Source organism: Mustela nigripes, chromosome 11, assembly GCF_022355385.1.
Source record: "Mustela nigripes isolate SB6536 chromosome 11, MUSNIG.SB6536, whole genome shotgun sequence".
NCBI lineage: Eukaryota > Metazoa > Chordata > Mammalia > Carnivora > Mustelidae > Mustela > Mustela nigripes.
In genome coordinates, this window is record NC_081567.1 from 4,993,134 (window position 1) to 5,011,870 (window position 18,737).

General features: G+C 49.4%; 2 protein-coding genes across 3 annotated transcripts in view; both read left to right on the plus strand.

Annotated features, from left to right (window-relative positions):
- The window catches only part of PMS2 (PMS1 homolog 2, mismatch repair system component), a 26,347-nt gene extending 22,606 nt beyond the window's left edge, over positions 1 to 3,741 (plus strand). The window contains exons 14-15 of the mRNA XM_059414394.1: positions 125 to 294; positions 3,000 to 3,741. Of these exons, the coding sequence (XP_059270377.1) occupies positions 125 to 294; positions 3,000 to 3,143 (314 nt within the window). The 3' untranslated portion in view covers positions 3,144 to 3,741. The remainder of the gene's footprint in view (positions 1 to 124; positions 295 to 2,999) is intronic.
- A 947-nt stretch (positions 3,742 to 4,688) lies between these two features.
- RSPH10B (radial spoke head 10 homolog B) overlaps positions 4,689 to 18,737 on the plus strand; it is a 51,113-nt gene continuing 37,064 nt past the window's right edge. Inside the window, exons 1-6 of one of the 2 annotated variants that reach the window (XM_059414402.1) lie at positions 4,689 to 4,776; positions 6,452 to 6,765; positions 11,675 to 11,750; positions 14,830 to 14,898; positions 16,394 to 16,567; positions 18,004 to 18,089. In XM_059414402.1, coding sequence (XP_059270385.1) covers positions 6,512 to 6,765; positions 11,675 to 11,750; positions 14,830 to 14,898; positions 16,394 to 16,567; positions 18,004 to 18,089 — 659 coding nt within the window. In that variant the 5' untranslated portion in view covers positions 4,689 to 4,776; positions 6,452 to 6,511. Of the gene's footprint in view, positions 4,878 to 6,451; positions 6,766 to 11,674; positions 11,751 to 14,829; positions 14,899 to 16,393; positions 16,568 to 18,003; positions 18,090 to 18,737 lie in introns of both variants that reach the window. The other variant, XM_059414403.1, reaches the window with a different exon arrangement.

Below are 18,737 nucleotides of genomic sequence, written 5' to 3' on the forward strand. Positions count from 1 at the left end.
CTCTCTCTCTCTGCCTGCCTCTCTGCCTACTTGTGGTCTCTCTCTGTCGAATAAATAAATAAAATCTTTAAAAAAAAAAACACAACAAAAAAAACGAAGTCCTCTCCAAATTTTCTTCTTTTAGCTCCAGTCACCGAAAGGGCTAAATTGATTTCCTTGCCAACGAGTAAAAACTGGACCTTCGGACCCCAGGACATCGACGAACTGATCTTTATGCTGAGCGACAGCCCCGGGGTGATGTGCCGGCCTTCCCGAGTCAGGCAGATGTTTGCCTCCAGAGCCTGTCGGAAGTCTGTAAGTAAAGGGCGCTCGTCTGCCAGCACAGTGGCCGGAACTGCCCTGGGTCGTCGTCTGGAACAGCCACGTGCGGTTGTGAGCGTGTGTGCCCCAAAAGCCGCACGCACCTGTGTGGTCTCTGACCTCTGGGCTGTAATTACGGGCAGCATGCCCTGTTAGAGCTGTCACCCATCCTGGAGCGGTGAGCTGTCTAGGCCCGTGGTTCGTCTGTCCTCTGTGGGCAGAGGAGCGTTGCTGCTGCCGGCCCTAAAGGCCACTGCAAGGGACTTTGTAAGTCCTTCCATTGGTGGGCACCTCATGGGGTGCCCTGTTCACCCGCTGCCGCTTGGGCTGTCCCAGAGGTGGTGGCGGTGGGGGGGTGATCGGCCTGATGTCAAAGTAAATGAGGCACATCTGGATCACCGCTGGATTGGCTCCTGGGAGCGGCCGGGACGCCCTCCCTTCAGCAGATACTCCCTGAGCCTGGGCCGTGTGGCCCGTCCCGTCCCTGTGCCGGGGACACAGAGATGACAAGAAGGACGAGGTCCTTGCCCTTGTGGAGCTTATAGCTTAGTGGGGGGGAAAAGATATAAGCAAAAATCATGGCAACTTCCAACACTCATACGTTCAGGAAAGAAGTTAGAGCCTCGGAAACCTGGGTGAGCCGGCGACGTGGTGACCCGGGAAGGGCTGTCTGAGGAGGGGGCATCTGAGCTGACGCCGGGAAGGGGACATGGAGCCCCTCAAGGACAAGCCCTCTGAATGGGGCGTGAAGTGCGAAGACCAGTGGGTGGGGGGTTGACCCAAGCCCAAGGCTGCCCGAGTGACTGGAGCGGAGCCAGCATGGCGTCCGGGGCCCCACGCAGGGCCTGACGATCCCGGGGGCCCCCAGGAGCCCATGCTGCCCCGAGGCTGTGGTGGCGGAGGGCGGGCTGAGGTGGGGGTGCCAGAGCGGAGGGAGGGCAGGTGCGGAAGGCAGCGGCTTGTTCATGTTTGGTGGTGGGGGGGGGGGGGGGGGGCCTAAAAGCTGTTCCAGCCTAAAAGTCGTGTCTGAGGCCCGGTCAGGCTGTAAGTGGACGTGTCTGAAAACGGTCAGATTGATGAATCCGAGCTCAGAGGAAATGTCAGTGCCTGAGAGGAAACTCGGGGCACCTCACCGCCTTGGGATTGGATGACGTTACTCCGGGGCAGGGATACTTAGAGCAGAGAGTGGGGGTCTGGGTCCGACTTCCAGCCACAGAGCTTTGATTGATGAAGACCTGGAGCTGGTGTCCTGATCCTGGGGTGACGGTGGCGGGGGGGGGGCAGCACGATGCGCCTGTGCTAACAGCCAGGCCTCTCAGAATCCAGTCTCAGGGTGACTCTGAGCTCCCTGCGGCCACAGGCTGCCCTCGGGCCCGCTGCCCCCCAGCAGACCCAGGAGCCTCGTGGCTCTGCTCTGCAGCACCCCGAGGGGCCCAAGCTCTGCCCTGCCGGCCCTTCGCCCTGTCTGCTCGCTCAGCTGCAGCCACACGGGCCACCTTCCAGGTCCACGGCTGCTCTAGCCTTCTCCCGCCTCAAGCTGTCCTTCATCAACCTGGCTGACCTCCTGTCCTTGGGTTCCTCCTGAGCTCCCCTCTGAAGCAGCTTCTTCAGGCACTCAAGCCCGGCCCCCCAGGTGATACTTGCCTTGTTTCTCTCCAGCGTGGCAGAGCCGTGTGTCTGTCGTGACTTTGGGGCGGCACGTGGCATGTGGAAGAAGGAAGGGGACGCGTAGGCTCAGGCGTGTTTCTCAGGGGTCACTTTCTCCGTGTTTGCTGTGGACCCTGCTTGTTGCCCTATGTATGCCCCGTAGGGATATGTGCTATGGAGAAAAACAGGGTGAGGGCCACAGAGGGACAGACAGGGAGTGCCCCTGAGAGGAGTCAAGGACAGAAGCTGAAGTGGGGGGGATCAGTGAGACATGTTAAGTATCTGGGGATGGAGTCTCCTGGGCAGAGGGCATAGCCTGTGTCAGGGTCCTGGGGCAGGTGGTTGCGTGGTCTCTCCGTAGGAGATGGCCTGCTGGGGTGGGGACAGGGAGGAATGCGAGCTTGCAGGTGCAGGCACTAAGGCCAGTGAGGGCCAAATCAGCTGATGCCTGTGGGCTCTTAGCCAGGTGAGAGGCAAGCGCTGAGAAGGTGAGCCGCCGCTGTGATCTGACCTGCCTTTTTTCCCTTAAGATGGGGGCGCTTGGGTGGCTCAGTCCGTTAAGCATCCGCCTTCGGCTCCAGTCATGCTCCCAGGGTCCTGGAATGGAGCCCCATGTCGGGCTCCCTGCTCAGCGGGGAGCCTGCTTCTCCTCCGCTGCTCCCGTGTTTGTACTCTAGTCTCGCACTCTCTCAAATAAGTAAAATCTTTAAAAAACATTTTTAAAAAACACAAAATAAATTGCTGGCCGGCAGGGGGCCGCAGGGAGGTGACCGGTCAGGGCAGTGGGACGGAGGCGGTGGTGGAGACTGGCTGGTGTGGTCAGCATCTCTGGCCGAGGTGTGCAGCTGTGGGGGAGGGGCTGCATTTCCCAAAAAGGTGGGGGTGCTTGAGATGGTGGAGGGTAGGTAGGGTCCCTTGGAGAAAGATTTCTCCGGGAACACTGTTTTTGAGTTGTAATCTTGTCGGTCTTTGTTTCAGAGCAAAATGCTACTAAAGAGTCACTATTCTAACCAAAACCAGTACAACTTTAAATCATTGTGTCTCCTCTTCAGGTGATGATTGGAACTGCCCTTAGCACAAGCGAGATGAAAAAACTCATTACCCACATGGGCGAGATGGACCACCCCTGGAACTGTCCCCACGGAAGGCCAACCATGAGACACATTGCCAACCTGGACGTCCTTTCTCAAAGCTGACAACGCTTCCCATTTTATGGAACTATACATTTTATTGCAGATTTTTATGTTTCCAAATGCAGAGTTTTAACTAGCCATTTTTGTTTGCAAAAAAACCTACTCTTTAAAAAAAAAATAAGAAGAAGAAGACCAGATCCTTAGAAGCCATCTCGAGACTCTTCAAACTACACGGAGCATTGCTTGCGACGTTTTTTGTTTGCCACATTGTTTGCGCTTGAATGTGTGTGCATGTACAAGCAAGGACAGGTCACAGAAATAGGAAGAATGCCTCGCAAGTCACTCTGGCCTCTGCTGCTGTGGTCTGAGCTGTTGTTGTCTGCGGCGTTCAGCCCGTAATCTGATTAACTTCATAATGGCTTAATTTCATAAAATTATGGTCTTTTTGCGTTAGTCATTCTCAATCCTAACGCACATTAAATTTAATTTAGAAAAAAGGAATCAAAACAAAACACAAGGGGAAGTCCCTGCCCAGCTGAAAGAAGACGGCCCAGGTGGGGCCTGGGGTCACTATTTTTTTTTTTTAAATGTTCCCCAGTGCTGCCCCGTTGACAAAGTAGTGTCTTAGGCAAGGGGAAATAAAAGATTGATTTTTCTGTAACCTTGCTGCCACGATTTCCTTTCCTTGTGGTGTGAATTGCAGGATGTTCTCGTTACTGGTCCTGCGTGGTACTGGAGAGAGCAGAAGCTCTGTTGTCAAATGGTTTTTTGTGGAATCTCGTCCTGTCTGAACCCGGCCAGAGACGGGGTCACAGTGCCCTCTGGGGGCCCGGAGGGCTGTCTGTGTATGGTGACCAGTGTGGACCGGCTGCACCACCCCTCCCAGCTTCCATTTGCAAACTTAAAATTCAGATGTCATGAGACAATCGAGTAATCATTGTCTGTTGAACTCTATGCAGCTGCGTGCCCTCCAGCAGGCTCTCGTTTTATAACAGCAGGAACTCTGTGAATTGGGGTCTGGTAGGTGGTACCCCCATCCCTGCTGCCAGGACTGCTGTGTCCTGATCCGAGAACTCTAAAATATGAGACCTAAATGGCGGGACGGGGCTCTCAAGAGGCTGTTGAGGGGAGGGGTTGTGAAATGAGGCAAGTATCCTGGATTGGCTGAGTCAGTTATCCCGCCCCATCTAGCCCCTGGACTTAAAAGTTGGGGAACCTCTCTCAGCTGATACCCAGAATGGAGGAAAGCTGCCTGTAGGAGCCGGAAAAGGCAAGGAAATAGGATTCTTCTCTGGAGCTGCCAGAAGGAACCAGCCCTGTTGGACTCCTAACTTAGAATCCTAAAATGATAAATTTGCGTTGCTTTAAGCAATTGGGGTAATTTGTTCAGGTCACTAGAAAGCCGCCTGGATCCTCGTGATATGGTGAAGGTAAAGGCTGCGAGGCCACGCGGCAGTGAGCAGAGCCGGGAGAACCCGGGTCCAGGTGCGTCCAGCTCCAGATTGCCACCTGGCCTCCCGGACCTGAAGCGCTGAGCCCTGATGCTCGGCGGCTGCGCAGCCGGCGGTCCCTTTAAGGGCGGGGCGGGCGGGGCGGGGCCCGCGGTTGCCTGGAGAACCGCCCGAGTCCGGACGCTCCGCTAACCGCGCCACCCCTCCGCCCAGGCCTAGCTGAGCCCCCGGTGGTCCCGAGCCAGGTGAGCGCCCCGCCGGCGGTCCTGCGTGCGCCACCGCAGACGTGACGGCCAGGTCCGGCTCTTCCTCGGCCAGGCGGTCGCGATCCCCAGGACCTGAGCAGGTGCGGTGGACAGGAGGTTCGTGGGGAACCTCAGGCTCAGGGCGCGCTCCTTTTGTGTTGCCTAATGAGTAAATCACGGTCCTGAGACCTCACGCCCTGGGAGAACACAACGTCAAAGTTAGTGGGGGAAACACCCTGAGAAACGAGATTTGCCTTGTTTGTAGGTCAGATTTTACTGACGGGACCAGAAGACGCCTATCTATGTAGCAAAGACTCAGCTGGGGTTCACGGGAGAGACAGTGATCGGGTGGGGGCTGGAAAGAGTCGTGGGGCTTTGAAGGAAGAGAAAAGCAGGGTCCTGTTGGTGAGAGCAAAGCTTAGAGGTGGTTTGAGCTGGTGTCCAAAGGTGTCCAAAGGATGCCATCCAAGCTGTGGGGTGTGAAGAGGGACTAGACTTTGTTCTGCACCCCAGGACTCATCTCTGTGTCCTGCTTGTTGGACTGAGATGCTTTCAGTGGGGCCAGTTTGGGAGGCCATGAAAACTAGGGCTTTGGGGACACACCCCCCAGCTCTGTGACCTTGGGCACACATCACACCGTTCCTTTTCTGGCATGGGAGACACTCTGTCTGGCATAGGGTATAGTCAGCCAATGATTTCAAGTTCAAAAACAGGAAAGTGACATGATAATCACCCCATCCTGGGTAGTGTGCTGTACTGTACTGAACCTCCAAACTGTAGGGGGTTCTGTGCATTGTTTCGTGCAATTCTTAAAGTGAGACGAGGCACTGTTATATCTGCTTGATATCTGAAGCAGAAGGAGATTCGAGTGCTCAAGAACACGCAGCTGTAAGGTGTCCTCAGGAGCCCGAATCCAGCTCTTGAGAACTTTGCCCTGCCAATGTACTGAGAGATGGGATTTTATTTTATTTTAGGATGTTATTTATTTACTGGACAGAGTAGGAGTGCATAAGCGGGGGGAGCTGCAGAAGGAGAGGAAGAAGCAGGCTCCTGGCTGAACAGGAAGCCTGACACCGGGCTCAATCCCAGGACCCTGGGATCATGACCTGAGCTGAAGGCAGACCTGAGCCACCAGGTGCCCTGAGAGATGGGCTTTTAAAGTATTGATTGGGGTGCCTGGGTGGCTCAGTGGGTTAAGCCTCTGCCTTTGGCTCAGGTCATGATCTAAGGGTCCTGGGATTGAGGTCCTCTGCTCAGCGGGGAGCCTGCTTCCCCCTCCCTCTCTGCCTGCCTCTCTGCCTACTTGTGATCTCTCTCTCTGTGTCAAATAAATAAATAAACCTTAAAAATAAAGAAATGAAAGGTTTAATGATTTAAAAAATATTGATTGACAGCATGGAGAAACTTAGGGACTAAGCGGCCATTTCTCATGTATCAGATTACCTTCTTGCTGGGACAGTATTTGAAGAGAAATGCTTCCCGGTGGTTCCAGCTTTAAATAAGTGTTAGGGACAACTAAGGAGATCTTTCTAGAAATGGGTGATACTTGACAGTTAATTGACAGTAATTTTTCAAGCTTTAGGAGGAAAACAACCATGACATCAGGTTGCAAAGCTGAAATGTTAACTACAAGGGAAACCTGCAAGTGTTTAGAGAGAGAATTTTTATTTTTCAGGTGAAACTGATCATCACTTTGAAACAAACAGTAAAGTGAACGTGAGGACTTCTAAAGACAATGGTGAAGGAAAAGAAAAGAGCAGACAAAAAGGGAGATAAGTCTACCCGCTCCCCCTCCTCTCTCTCTGATTACCCAGAATTAGCCAAACAAGATGGCAGTGCGGCAAGGCAAGAGAAGTCCCATGGTGCTGTCCCAGCAATGGAAAAACAGTCCATCGAATTGGGACCCCGAAGAGAGTCCAAACAGAACCAGCAGAATGAAGACACCACTCACTATGAAGAACCCATTCTCACCAAAATCATAGTTGAAAGGTGATTTTAATGGGTTATGTCTTCCACGTTCCCCTTTCTCTGCTCTCTGTTCTCTCTCTCCGCGGTTACTTTTTCTTTTCTTTCTTTTTTTTTTTTTTTTTAGATTTTATTTATTTATTTTGACAGAGATCACAAGTAGATGGAGAGGCAGGCAGAGAGAGAGAGAGAGAGAGAGAGAGAGAGAGGGAGAGGGAAGCAGGCTCCCTGCTGAGCAGAGAGCCCCATGCGGGACTCGATCCCAGGACCCTGAGATCATGACCTGAGCCGAAGGCAGCGGCTTAACCCACTGAGCCACCCAGGCGCCCTCTCCTTGGTTTCTTATTGTAGCTTTCCATGTTTCCCCCCTGCCCCCCTGCACCCCTGCCATGACTATAAAAATCTAGGTCCCTCTCCTGAGTTTGATGTTCAAATTTTTAACTCCCTACTGGACATCATCCACTGGACTTCAAGCCCCCCCACCCCCGCGCGGTGTCCCAAACCAAAGACTGCAGGACTTGAAATGAGATCGGGATCGGAATCTTAGCTCTGTGACAGCAGCTCTGTCATTGAACTTTTCTGAGCCTCAGCTGCTGCTGCTTTTTTTTTTTTTTTTTAAGATTTTATTTATTTTTGAGAGGTAGAGACTGCAAGAGAGCACAAACGGGGAGAGGGGCAAAAAGAGAGGGAGAAGCAGACTAGCAGACTCCCCCCGACCCCCACTGAGTGGGGAACCCAATGCAGGGCTCAATCCCAGGACCCTGAGATCCTGACCTGAAGGCAGACGCTTAACCGACTGAGCCACCCAGCTGCCTTGAGCCTCTGGTTCTTAACTGGGGAAATCACACCCCGTAGAAGCTTCCATGTCGCTACTTGTCAAGCCATTGGCTTCTCCGTTGATCTCTGATTTCCGGATGGGTGCTACCATTTCCTACCTCTCCAGGCTGTTCTCCCCCTTCCCTGTGATGTTGTATTTCTTTATTTCTCTCTGCTTCTCTCGTTAGGCCTTTTCTCTGATGCTTGCTTTGCCTCTTCGTTATCACTTCACTGAACTGTTGGCCTCATTTCCAAAAAAAAAGATTTGAGATCTGCCTTCCTAATTGTTTCCATCACTCCCTGGATTGGTAATCTGTCCTTGTAACAGGTCACCCCAGAATGTGATCGTTAAGACAAATGTGACTGTACACAGTTGATGGGGATCAAGAATCAGGGAGCAGCTTAGCTGGATGGTATTGGGTTAGGATGTCTGGAGGTCCAGCCGAGATGGGACTCTAGATGCCATCATCCGAAGGCTTGGCTGGCTGCTCGGTCTGCTTTCAGAGTGGCTCCCTGGGCAGCTGGCTTCCCCAGAGAGTAATCCAAGAAAGAGCAAGGGCAGAAGCCACGTGTCTTTTTTTTTTTTTTTAATTTTTTATAAGATTTTATTTATTTACCTGACAGACAAAGATCACACGTAGGCAGAGAGGCAGGCAGAGAGGAGGAAGCAGGTTCCCTGCTGAGCAGAGAGCCTGATGTGGGGCTGGATTCCAGGATCCTGGGATCATGACCCGAGCCAAAGGCAGAGGCTTTAACCCACTGAGCCACCCAGGTGCCCCAATGGGATCATTTGTATCTTTGGTGTTGAATTGTATGAGTTCTTTATGTATCTTACACATTAACCCCTTTTTGGATATATCATCTGCAAGGATCTTCTCCTAGTCAGTAGGTTGCCTTGTTTTGTTGATGGTTTCCTTTGCTATGCAAAAGCTTTTTATTTTGAAGTAGTTCCTGTAACTTATTTTTGCCTTTGATTCCCTTGCCTGAGGAATCCTATCTAGAAAAATGTTGCTGTGGCTGATGTCAGAGAAATTTACTGCCTGTGCTCTCTCCTAGGAGGTTGATGGGTTCAGGTCTCACACTTAGATCTTTAATCCATTTCCAGTCTATTTTTATGTACATTGTAAGAAAGTGGTCCAATTTCATTCTTTTGCAAATTGCCGTCCAGTTTTCCCAATACCATTTGTCGAGAGACTGTCTTATCCATATTGTATATTCTTGCCTCCTTTGTTGTAGATTAATGGACCATATAGCTGTGGGTTTACTGGGCTCTCCATTTTATTTCACCGATCTATGTGTCTACTTTTGTCCCTCTACCATACTGTTTTGATTACTACAGCTTTGTAGTATGTCTTGAAATCTGGGATTGTGATACCTCCAGCTCCGTTCCTCTTTCTCAAGATTGCTTGGGCTATCCAGGGTCTTTTGTGGTTCCATACAAAGCTCAGTATTTTTCGTTCCAGTTCTGTGAAAAACGCTGTTGGCACTTTGATCAGTGTTGCGTTGAATCCGCAGATTGCTCTGGGTAGTGTGGCCACTTTAACAGTGTTTGTTCTTCCAATCCATGAGCATGGAATGTTTTCGCATTTGTTTGTATCACCTTCAATTTCTTTCACCTGTGTTCTGTAGTTTTCAGAGAACGGGTTTCTCACACTTCAGCTGAGTTTCTACATATTTTATTGTTTTTGGTGCAATTATCAATGGAATTGTTTTCTTTCTTTTTCTTTTTTTTTTTAATTTTTATTTATTTATTTGACACACAGAGAAACCACAAGTAGGCAGAGAGGCAGGCAAAGAGAGAGGGGGAAGCAGGTTCCCTGCTGAGCAGAGAGCCTGATGTGGGGCTCGATTCCAGGACCCTGGGATCATGACCTGAGCTGAAGGCAGAGGCTTTAACCCACTGAGCCACCCAGGTGCCCTTTTTTTTTTTTTTTAATTTATTTGACAGAGATCATAAGCAGGCAGGGGGGTGGGGTGGGGGAGGGGAGGAGGCTGCCCGCTGAGCAGAGAGCCCGATGCAGGGCTTGACCCCAGGACCCTGAGATCATGACCTGAGCTAAAGGCAGAGACTTTAACCCACTGAGCCACCCAGGTGCCCCATTTATTTTCTTAATTGTTCTTTCTGCTATTACTGGTGTATGGAAGTGCCACTGATTTCTGTCAGCGGCCATTTATTAATGAATTACCCGTGCCAGCTCTGGGTGAGCACTGCAGAAGGATATTAAGAAGCAAGAAATGCAGTCTGTGTAGTCAGTGCTTCTATGTTCTATGTTGGGCTCTTCCTAGAGCAACTCAGCAGAGTTTCTCAGCAGTGGCCACTGACTTAGTTCAGGGAAGCTGAGCCTGGGGTTGCCCTAATGTGGGAATGAGAGGAGTTGAATATCCTGACACAGAGAGGGTCCAGATCCAGGCCAAGAGCACCGCGAAACACATATGTGTCTTGGGAGCGATGGGAGGTGTTGATACCACTGAATGGAGCTACTGGGACTTTTAAAAAACTTTTTGACATTTTCTTTATTCGTTTTCATTACTGAAGGGCTATATACTCAGGACAAACGAAGTGATGAGTAATTGGTGGGAATTTCAGGCATCCTGTTCATGTTCCTGAATTTAAGAGCGTCGATTTTAGTATTTCACTCGCGAAAATCATAGATGCTGGCCCTTTTGCATAAATCGTCTCTTATGTTTAGGTAGTTTCCTTGCATCATTATAGAAATGATTTCTGAATTCTATCAGACGCCTTCCTGGCATCTTGATATAAATGTATGGTCTTTCTCCTTTGATTTGTTGATGTCATGAGTTGTATTTGTAGACTTTCTGCCATCGAATCTTCCTTGGATTCTTGGATGAAGCCCAGTTTGGTCACGGCTGTCCCCTGTCCTTTTGGTTTTCACCTCACTTACCCCAGAGTGTAGAGCTGAGTGAGGTCCCAAATCACACATTATCCACCTGGTTCTGAACTCAAAATCTGCATACTGTCCTCAATCCCCACTTCCCCAAAGCCAGCACATCCCCAAAGCTTTTTGGTCCCATGTCTAGAATAGACCTTTAAAAGAAAAACTGTAAAATTGTCATAGTAAAATACACATAAACTAGGGAGCGCCTGGGTGGCTCAGTGGTGAAATGTCCAACTCGTGATCTCTGCTCATATCTTGATCTCAGGGTCACGAGTTCACGCCCCACACTGGGCTCTGTCCTGGGGGTGGAAACTGTTTTAAAAAATACACATAAAATTTCCTTTTTTATCCTTTTTTTTTTTTTTTTTTTAATGAGTGAGAGAGAGCATGAGTGAGGAGAAGGTCAGAGGGAGAAGCCGACTCTCCAAGGAGCAGGGAGCCCGATGCAGGACTCGATCCTGGAAGTCCGGGATCATGACCTGAGCTGAAGGCAGTTGCTCAACCAACTGAGCCACCCAGGCGCCCCTTTTTCAACCATTTTAAGTGTACAATTCAGTGGCATTAAGTACACTCACCCTGTCGTGCAACCATCACCACTATCAATTTCCAGAACTTTTTCATCACTCCAGACAGACACGGTCCAGAATAAACCATCAACTTCCATCTCTACCCTCTTTCATTCTTTCCTCCTCGTTGTTAGCTCTCTGCACAATCTCTTCACACAGGAGCCAGCCAGAGTGCTCTTTTTACGACCTAACTCTGACCTTGGCCAAATCCTCTCTTACAGCCTTCTCTAGGTTCTTCCTCGAGCTCTAGATTTTCCTGCAGCCCCTGAGCCTCTGTCTCCTTTCCTCCCTCTGTCCTGTGCCCCAGCTGGGCCTCCTTCCCCTCTGTGGGCTGAACTTGAGCTGTCAGACTCTTACCTGCCCCAGGGCCTTTGTACTTGCTGCTCCCTTTTCCCAGGATTCTTCATAAGGCTGTTTGTTTCATGACCTGTGGATCTCAGTACAGCTCCCAAGTCCTCTGAGAGGCCTCTGCCCTGACCGTTTGTTCATGGCACCAGCCCAGTGCTTGGAATGGTGTACAGTGGCACCTCAGGGAACATGTGTTAAGTGAATAACGTGAGAGATCACTTGTACTTCTTCACCGATGTTAATTATGACTTTAACCCGCTGTCACTTAGGTTTGCTTACGCCACTCATTGCTGTATTTCTTTGTAGTTATGAAGGGGAAAAAGTCCGTGGACTATATGAGGGAGAAGGCTTTGCGGTCTTTCAAGGAGGTTGCACCTACCACGTGAGTGACACATTTCGGGAGTGGGCAGGGAGGAAGGTTAGAATGTTCGGTGAGAGTTTTAGATTTGTATCTTCAGGAAAGTCCACTGATTCTTCAGAAGAAGCTGGAAGTATTTAATGCTGATTTTACTTCGATTACCTATTCTAAGGTAGAAACATGGCTCCATACAACTGAAGTCATCATTTTTTAAAAGATATTTACTGGGGCGCCTGAGTGTCTCAGTGGGTTAAGTCTCTGCCTTCAGCTCGGGTCATGGTCTCTGGGTCCTGGGATTGAGCCCCACATCGGGCTCTCTGCTCAGCAGGAAGCCTGCTTCTCTCTCTCTGCCTGCTGCTCTGCTTCCTTGTGATTTCTTTCTCTGTCAAATAAATACATACAATCTTAAAAAAAAAGATTGTATGTATTTATTTTTAAAGATTTTATTTATTTGTCAGAAAGAGGGAGAGAGAGAGACCCAGGACCCCAGGATCATGACCTGAGCTAAAGGCAGACACTTAAACAACTGAGCCACCCAGCCATCCCAAGATTTTATTTATTTGAAAGAGAGAAAGTACAAAGCAGGGGGGGTGGCAGGCAAAGGGAGAGGGAGAAGTAGGCTTCCCGCTGAGCAGAGAGCCCGACGCAGGACTGGATCCCAGGACCCCGGGATCATGACCTAGGCCAAAGGCAGATGCGTAATGACTGAGCCACCCGGACGCCCCTGAAGTTGTCATTTTAGGTTGTTTTCTATTCCTGATATTTATTTATTGTACAAACAACATTAAGGTGACTAAAGTAAGTACGGACGAGGAAAATCCCAGGACGGTTCTCTGTTCCCAGTAAGTATTTTGAGTATGCCGTGTGTCCCTTTTATTCCTTGAATGGAAGTATCCGCATTCACATGGGCCTGTAGAGTTTGCAGGTAAGATTGTGGATCTTTTCTCACTTATGAATACTTTGCCGTATTGCTGCATGCTTTTCATAACTTAAATATTTCGTGGTAAAACGTACCTAAAATTTACCATTGTAACCATTTTTAAGTGTACAGTTCAGTAACATTAACTGCATTCCGCACCATCCGGCTCTAGAACTTCTCGTGTTCCCAAACTGAAACTCTTCCTCATGTAAACTCTCTAACTCCCACTAACTTCCATTTCCTCCTCTATAAATAGAAAATATATTTTATTTATACTGTATTTTATTCTGTATTTTATTTATACCATATTTTATATCATATATTATCTAATTATAGAGTATATAAATATATAATTATATAGTATAGAAATATATATATATATTGCATGGTGTTCTGATTTACTGTTCAATACTATACCATAATTATTAGATACTTTTGAGGTGTTTTCGTTTTTTTGCCATCACTCATCGTGATTATATTAATGATAATAATTAATAATAGTAATATTTCGGATTATCAAAGAAACACGTGCTTATAATAAGAACAGATTGTTGCGGTTGGGGTCCTAGAGCGTGGGTTTCTGTGCCCTGATTTTTTCTTTTCCCCGCACTAAACATATAACATATCCTTATTCCTGGGTCATAAAAGCTCCTAAAAAAGGCCATTATTATGGCTGAATGATATTCCCTAAGACGACTGTCCTGTCTGGCCTTCGCCAGTTTGGAAATAAGCAGCTGCATACGTTCTGATTAGAATCATCTTTGAGCGCCGTGGTGCCAAAGGCAGCCTTGCCGCCTTTCAACACGACCCCCAGGTCTGGATCACGTGGCACCAGCCCACCCCAGGCTGCTGTGGACGCGGCATCAGCTCCCACTTCCCCCAGAGGTACTTGGTTTAGTCACCCATATAGCTCAAGCCTGGCCTGCTGGCCTCGCCCTCCCCGTTCATGCGGGGACAGACACCCTCCATTTCTGGAGCATCTCCTTTAAACTGTGAGAGCGCCCCACCCGGCAGAATGACTCTGTAGCCTCAGGCCTCATGTCATGAGACCATGGGTTTGCCACGGATGTAGATCCTAACCCCCTAAAGGCAGACAATGAAACCAAACATTTCGTTGAAACCTTTGCCCTTACCACATAGAGGCAGCGTGACCCTTTCTAGTCTAGTTTGTCAAAACGCTGGTTGTTGTGACTCTCATCGATTCCATAATCACAAACGAGCCAGCTGAGAGTTGGAAAACTACTGGCGGCCCCACGTGTTCCTCAGTCCTCACCTGCCTGTCGTGAGCCCACGTGAACCCGGGGCTGATGATACGACGTGTCTTCTTGCTAGTGAGTTGGGGCCATAGTTCTCTGGAGAAGTGTGCACTGGGGGACCAACCTGGAGATTTTTTTCAAAACGCAGATTCTCGGGCCCCATCCCAGACCTGCTGATGAATCAGAATTTCAGGGGTGGGCCCAGCATTGGTGTGTTCACAATCCCCAGGTGGCTCTGAAGCATGGTAGAGTCTGAGAACCACGGAATCAGGGTGCTGGGTGCTGTTTACATAGGGTGCGTCTATCCTCCACGCACCCCGCCTCTAACCAGGTGATCCCAGGGGAGAACCGGACGTGTCCTTATCCTTCTTTCCTCGGATAGCATTTAGACATCCAGGTGTGCTGAGTCGTTAGTGACTAGTTCCTGTATGTTAGCAGCAGACACTAAATGTAAACGGACGATATTGACAGCTGTAGATCACACACATACATGAGTAATCCATATTCATGGATATACACAGACACACCCACACGGATAAATCCCAGTTCGGGGAAATGGACAGGCATGAAATTTACAAATGGAGTAGTTGCTAATATCCCGATAATGGTTTTTACTAGGTCTATCTAGTTTCCATAATTAAAAAAAAAAAATCCTTACACTGTGATGTGCACAACCCAAAGTTTATGAATTCTTTTGAATGCCAGCATTTTTCACTGCTTAATTAGGAGAGGAAGGTACAGTCTGAATTTACAGCTCAAGTTTAACCATTGCATAGGGCTGATGTGTGTACGTTTGGGGGCATTTGGACTAGCATTTCATGCAGATGAAAGGGGGGATAAGCCTCCATCCTAAGAACTGAAGCCACAGTGGCAGGCGTTATGTAGACTCAAAGGCCTGGTCCTAAGGCTTTGTCGTTCTCTTTTGAAGGGTATGTTTTCGGAAGGGCTCATGCACGGACAAGGGACTTACGTTTGGGCCGATGGACTAAAATATGAGGTAAAGCACGTAATACGTTATGGTGTTAAACTGTAATTGGTGAAACTTAACGGTCACCTTCCCACAATGAAACATGCTAATTTCATAAAAGTAACTCAGCATGTGGGTTAAAAAAAAAGTCCGCAGACCCAGAGACTATAGGTGAAAAGTGACTCATTCCCACATGGGCTCCTGGTGATCATTACCCATTTCATCTGTACGTTCTAGAAGTCTCTGTGTATTCTCTGTGTGTACTTGTTTTCGGCCTCTCTCCCACTCTTTACAAAACAAGTAGTCCATTACACATTCTCTTCTGTACCTTTATTTTGGTGGAGGTCAAACCATACCCATCCAGCCAGCTCAAGCTGTTTTTACTGGCTGCTTTCATTCCTCTGTTGTGGGTCTCCCTCAAGCCATCTTTCTGGTTTAAAGGAATGTGCGTTTTTCAATGGACGGCTAGAAGGCTCTTCTAGACGTTGCGACCGCAGGGCTGCTCATGATGGCGTTTGTAAGGGGTAAAATGAAAATATTTAAAGCACGTGCCCATGATGCACATAGTCAAGTAGCAGCCAAGTGAGGGAAACTGAGGCAGGTTTGGGCCAGCTGGGCAGCTCACCGGGGCTGCACAGTGGGAGGTGAGTCACGGAGGCACAGGGGAGCCTGAGGATATGGCAGTTTGGGGCTACCCTTCCCAGGGAAGCTCTCCCCCTTCAACACTCTGACTTCCGGTCTGTGCACCTTGGTTTACTTCTGGCAGCTTGCAGGCAGAAATCCCTCCTGTAGCACGGACCCTTCCACGCCAACCTAGATCAAAGGGTTTATGGGAAGAATTTGAGGTGTCATAGGGCGGTCAGCTGGCCTCGTGGGACCCGGCCAGTGTTCAGACCAGGCCGCCTTGTCCCTTTCTCCCCGCGGGCTGCCTGCCTCCTCCAGCAAGTTCTTGTTCCAGTGAGAGAACCCGGTGGCTCAGGGCTGACGTCCTGGCTCCAAGCAGCACAGATTCCCCAGAAAGCACTCACGGGGCAGGTGGTTGGCTGATGTGTCTGCAGAATATTTTGATGAACCGTAAGTGGGAAGAAGGGTTTCCATCAGTTGATCCTCAAGCTGGGCTTGTCACCTGAGTCCCCTGGAGTCCCCTGGAGAGGACACTGGAAGTCAGGGCAGTAAGCCTCCTTCGAGTTGGGTGCTACGATGCACACGCGCCCAAGGCCAGGATCAGAAACCAGCATCTTTCCGTGTGCCCTGTTTGCCTCTTGGAGCCTTGTCTACACACAGCTTCTGGCTGTTTTAATCTGCTGGGGCTTCCGCCCAGGGGAGGGGAGGGGAGAGAGGAGGGCGTGTGTCGAGAAGGAAGGAGGTGGGTGGAAACTGGGGTGGGAGGAGCTACACCACCGTTTCCAGGGAAGAGAGACGGGAATAGCTCCCAGTCATCAAGGAGGCATCTCAAGCTGTCCCCAGGAGTAGGGGTCTCTCCCTGTGTTCTGTCTCTCTCACTCTCTGGGCTGGTTTGCCCTAGGGGGAGTTTGTGAAGAACATCCCCATGAACCACGGCGTGTACACGTGGCCGGATGGCAGCACCTACGAAGGAGAAGTGACACATGGCGTGAGGCAAGGATTTGGTATGTTCACATGCGGCACGTACCCCGTGTCCTACATCGGCCACTGGTGTCACGGCAAGAGACACGGGAAGGTGGGTGAGGCAGCCCCGTGACTCCCGTCCACGGATAGGATGGACAAACACGGAGGGTGGAAGGTGGGGGGCCGTTGTGGAAGTAGATTCACTTTCTGTTGATTGACAAGAAATTCACACCACATGAAACGGACTGTTTTAACCTCAGCAGTTTGGTGGCATTTCGGGCACTCCCAGTGTTGGGCGACTTCCACCTTTGTCCTCGGCACTTCAAAATAAAACCCTGTGCCCACTCAGCAGATACTCCCCACCCCGACCCCCCAGCGGCCCCCTATCTGTGTTCTGTCTCTACGGCTTTACTTATTCTGGATGTTTCTTCTGGATGGTTCCTAGGAATGGAGCCCTACAGTATGGGACCTTCTGTATCTGGCTTCTTTCACTCACCCCATATTTCTGAGAGTCATCCATGGTGTAGGTACTTAATTTCTTTCCGTGGCTGAATGGTAGCCCAGTGAATGGATGGACCACATTTTGCGTATCCGCTCATCCACTGATGGTCACTTGGGCTCTCTCCCGTCTTTGGGCTTCTGTGAATAGCGCTGCTAGGAACGTGCGTGGGAGGGTCTCTATGAGCACTTGCTCTCCGTTCTCTGGCAAATGACCCTGGGAGTGGACCACGGCAACCGGATGTTGAACATTCTGAGGAACCTCCAGACTGTTCCCCAGAGCAGCTGTTCCAAGCAACCCTCTTGCCAGCCACGCACGTGACATTCACTTCTGAGCGAGGCTGCTGTTCCTGGCATTGCTGTCTTGCTTCTGTGTGGGATGAGAAAGTACTGTAGCCTTGTTTTTGGAAAATGTAAGAGAAGGAACAGTCTACCCTTACAACCATCCGTCTGCTCTGTTCTAGACTGTTCTGCCCATTGTGTTCTCTTTTTCCCTTCCTTTCCTGTCTCTTCTCTCTTTTTTTCTTATCTTGTTCTCTGTTCTTCTCCTCCCCTCCAGGTTGTGGGATTGAGCCCAGCATTGGGTGTGGAACCTGCTTGGGCTTCTCTCCCTCTCCCCCCCTGCTCAAGCAAGGGCTCTCTCTCTCCCTCTCTCTCTCAGAAAAAAAAGGGGGGTGAAGACAGACCTTCACTTATACGGAAGGTGCTACTACTCACTTTAGATAACAACAGAACAGGATTGTTCAGGGACTTACTTGACTCAGTGTTACCGAATAGGACAGACTCAACATGATAGACGTTGTCCTTCCGTGCCTTAACGCGACCCTTCGTTATTAGCGAGGAATTGATCTGTGACGTCTCATTCTCACGTGGGGGCTGCCTGCCCATCTTCTTGATTCCAAGACAGAAACCTACGACAGATTAGGTGTCTTGCCCCAAGGATGACATTGACTTCTGCATGGTTAAGATTCCCAGAATTCATTTATCTTTAAATCTTTAATAAACATTCGTTTTATGAGGCTTGATTTTTAACGATATTATTTATTTTAGGGCTCTATTTATTACAATCAAGAGGGTACCTCCTGGTATGAGGGGGACTGGGTATACAACATCAGAAACGGCTGGGGGATCAGATGGTAGGTATCGCCACTGCCACATGCGGGGTGTGGGTGAAAAGTGCATATGTGGGCCCAAATAATTTTCTTTCTTTCTTTCTTTTTCTTTTTAGATTTTATTTATGTATTTGACAGAGAGATCACAAGTAGGCAGAGAGGCAGGTAGAGAGGGGGAAGCAGGCTCCCTGCCGAGCAGAGCGCCCGATGTGGGACTCGATCCCAGGACCCTGAGATCATGACCTGAGCTGAAGGTAGAGGCTTAACCCACTGAGCCATCCAGGTGTCCCTCAAATAATTTTCACTTCGGCAACTTAAAGATCAGGTGCAGAGGGGTGCCTGGGTGGCACAGTCGGTTGAGTGTCCCGCGCTCGATTTCAGCCTGGGTCATGGTCTTAGGGTAGTGGGATCAGGTCTCGTGTCAGGCTCCACACTGGGGCCTGCTTAAGATTCTCTCTCTCCCTCTGCTTCTTCTCCCCTGCCACTCACGCATGCTCTCTCTCTCAAATAAATAAATAAAATCTTAAAAAAAAAAGATAAGTTGTAGAACTTCCAGGGAATATATTTTCTATACAAGTAGGGTGCGATATTTAAACTCACCCTGATGTAATGTCCATAGTGATGAAAATATTCTATGGAAAATTTAGAGAAACATTATATTAAGTGAGGTTT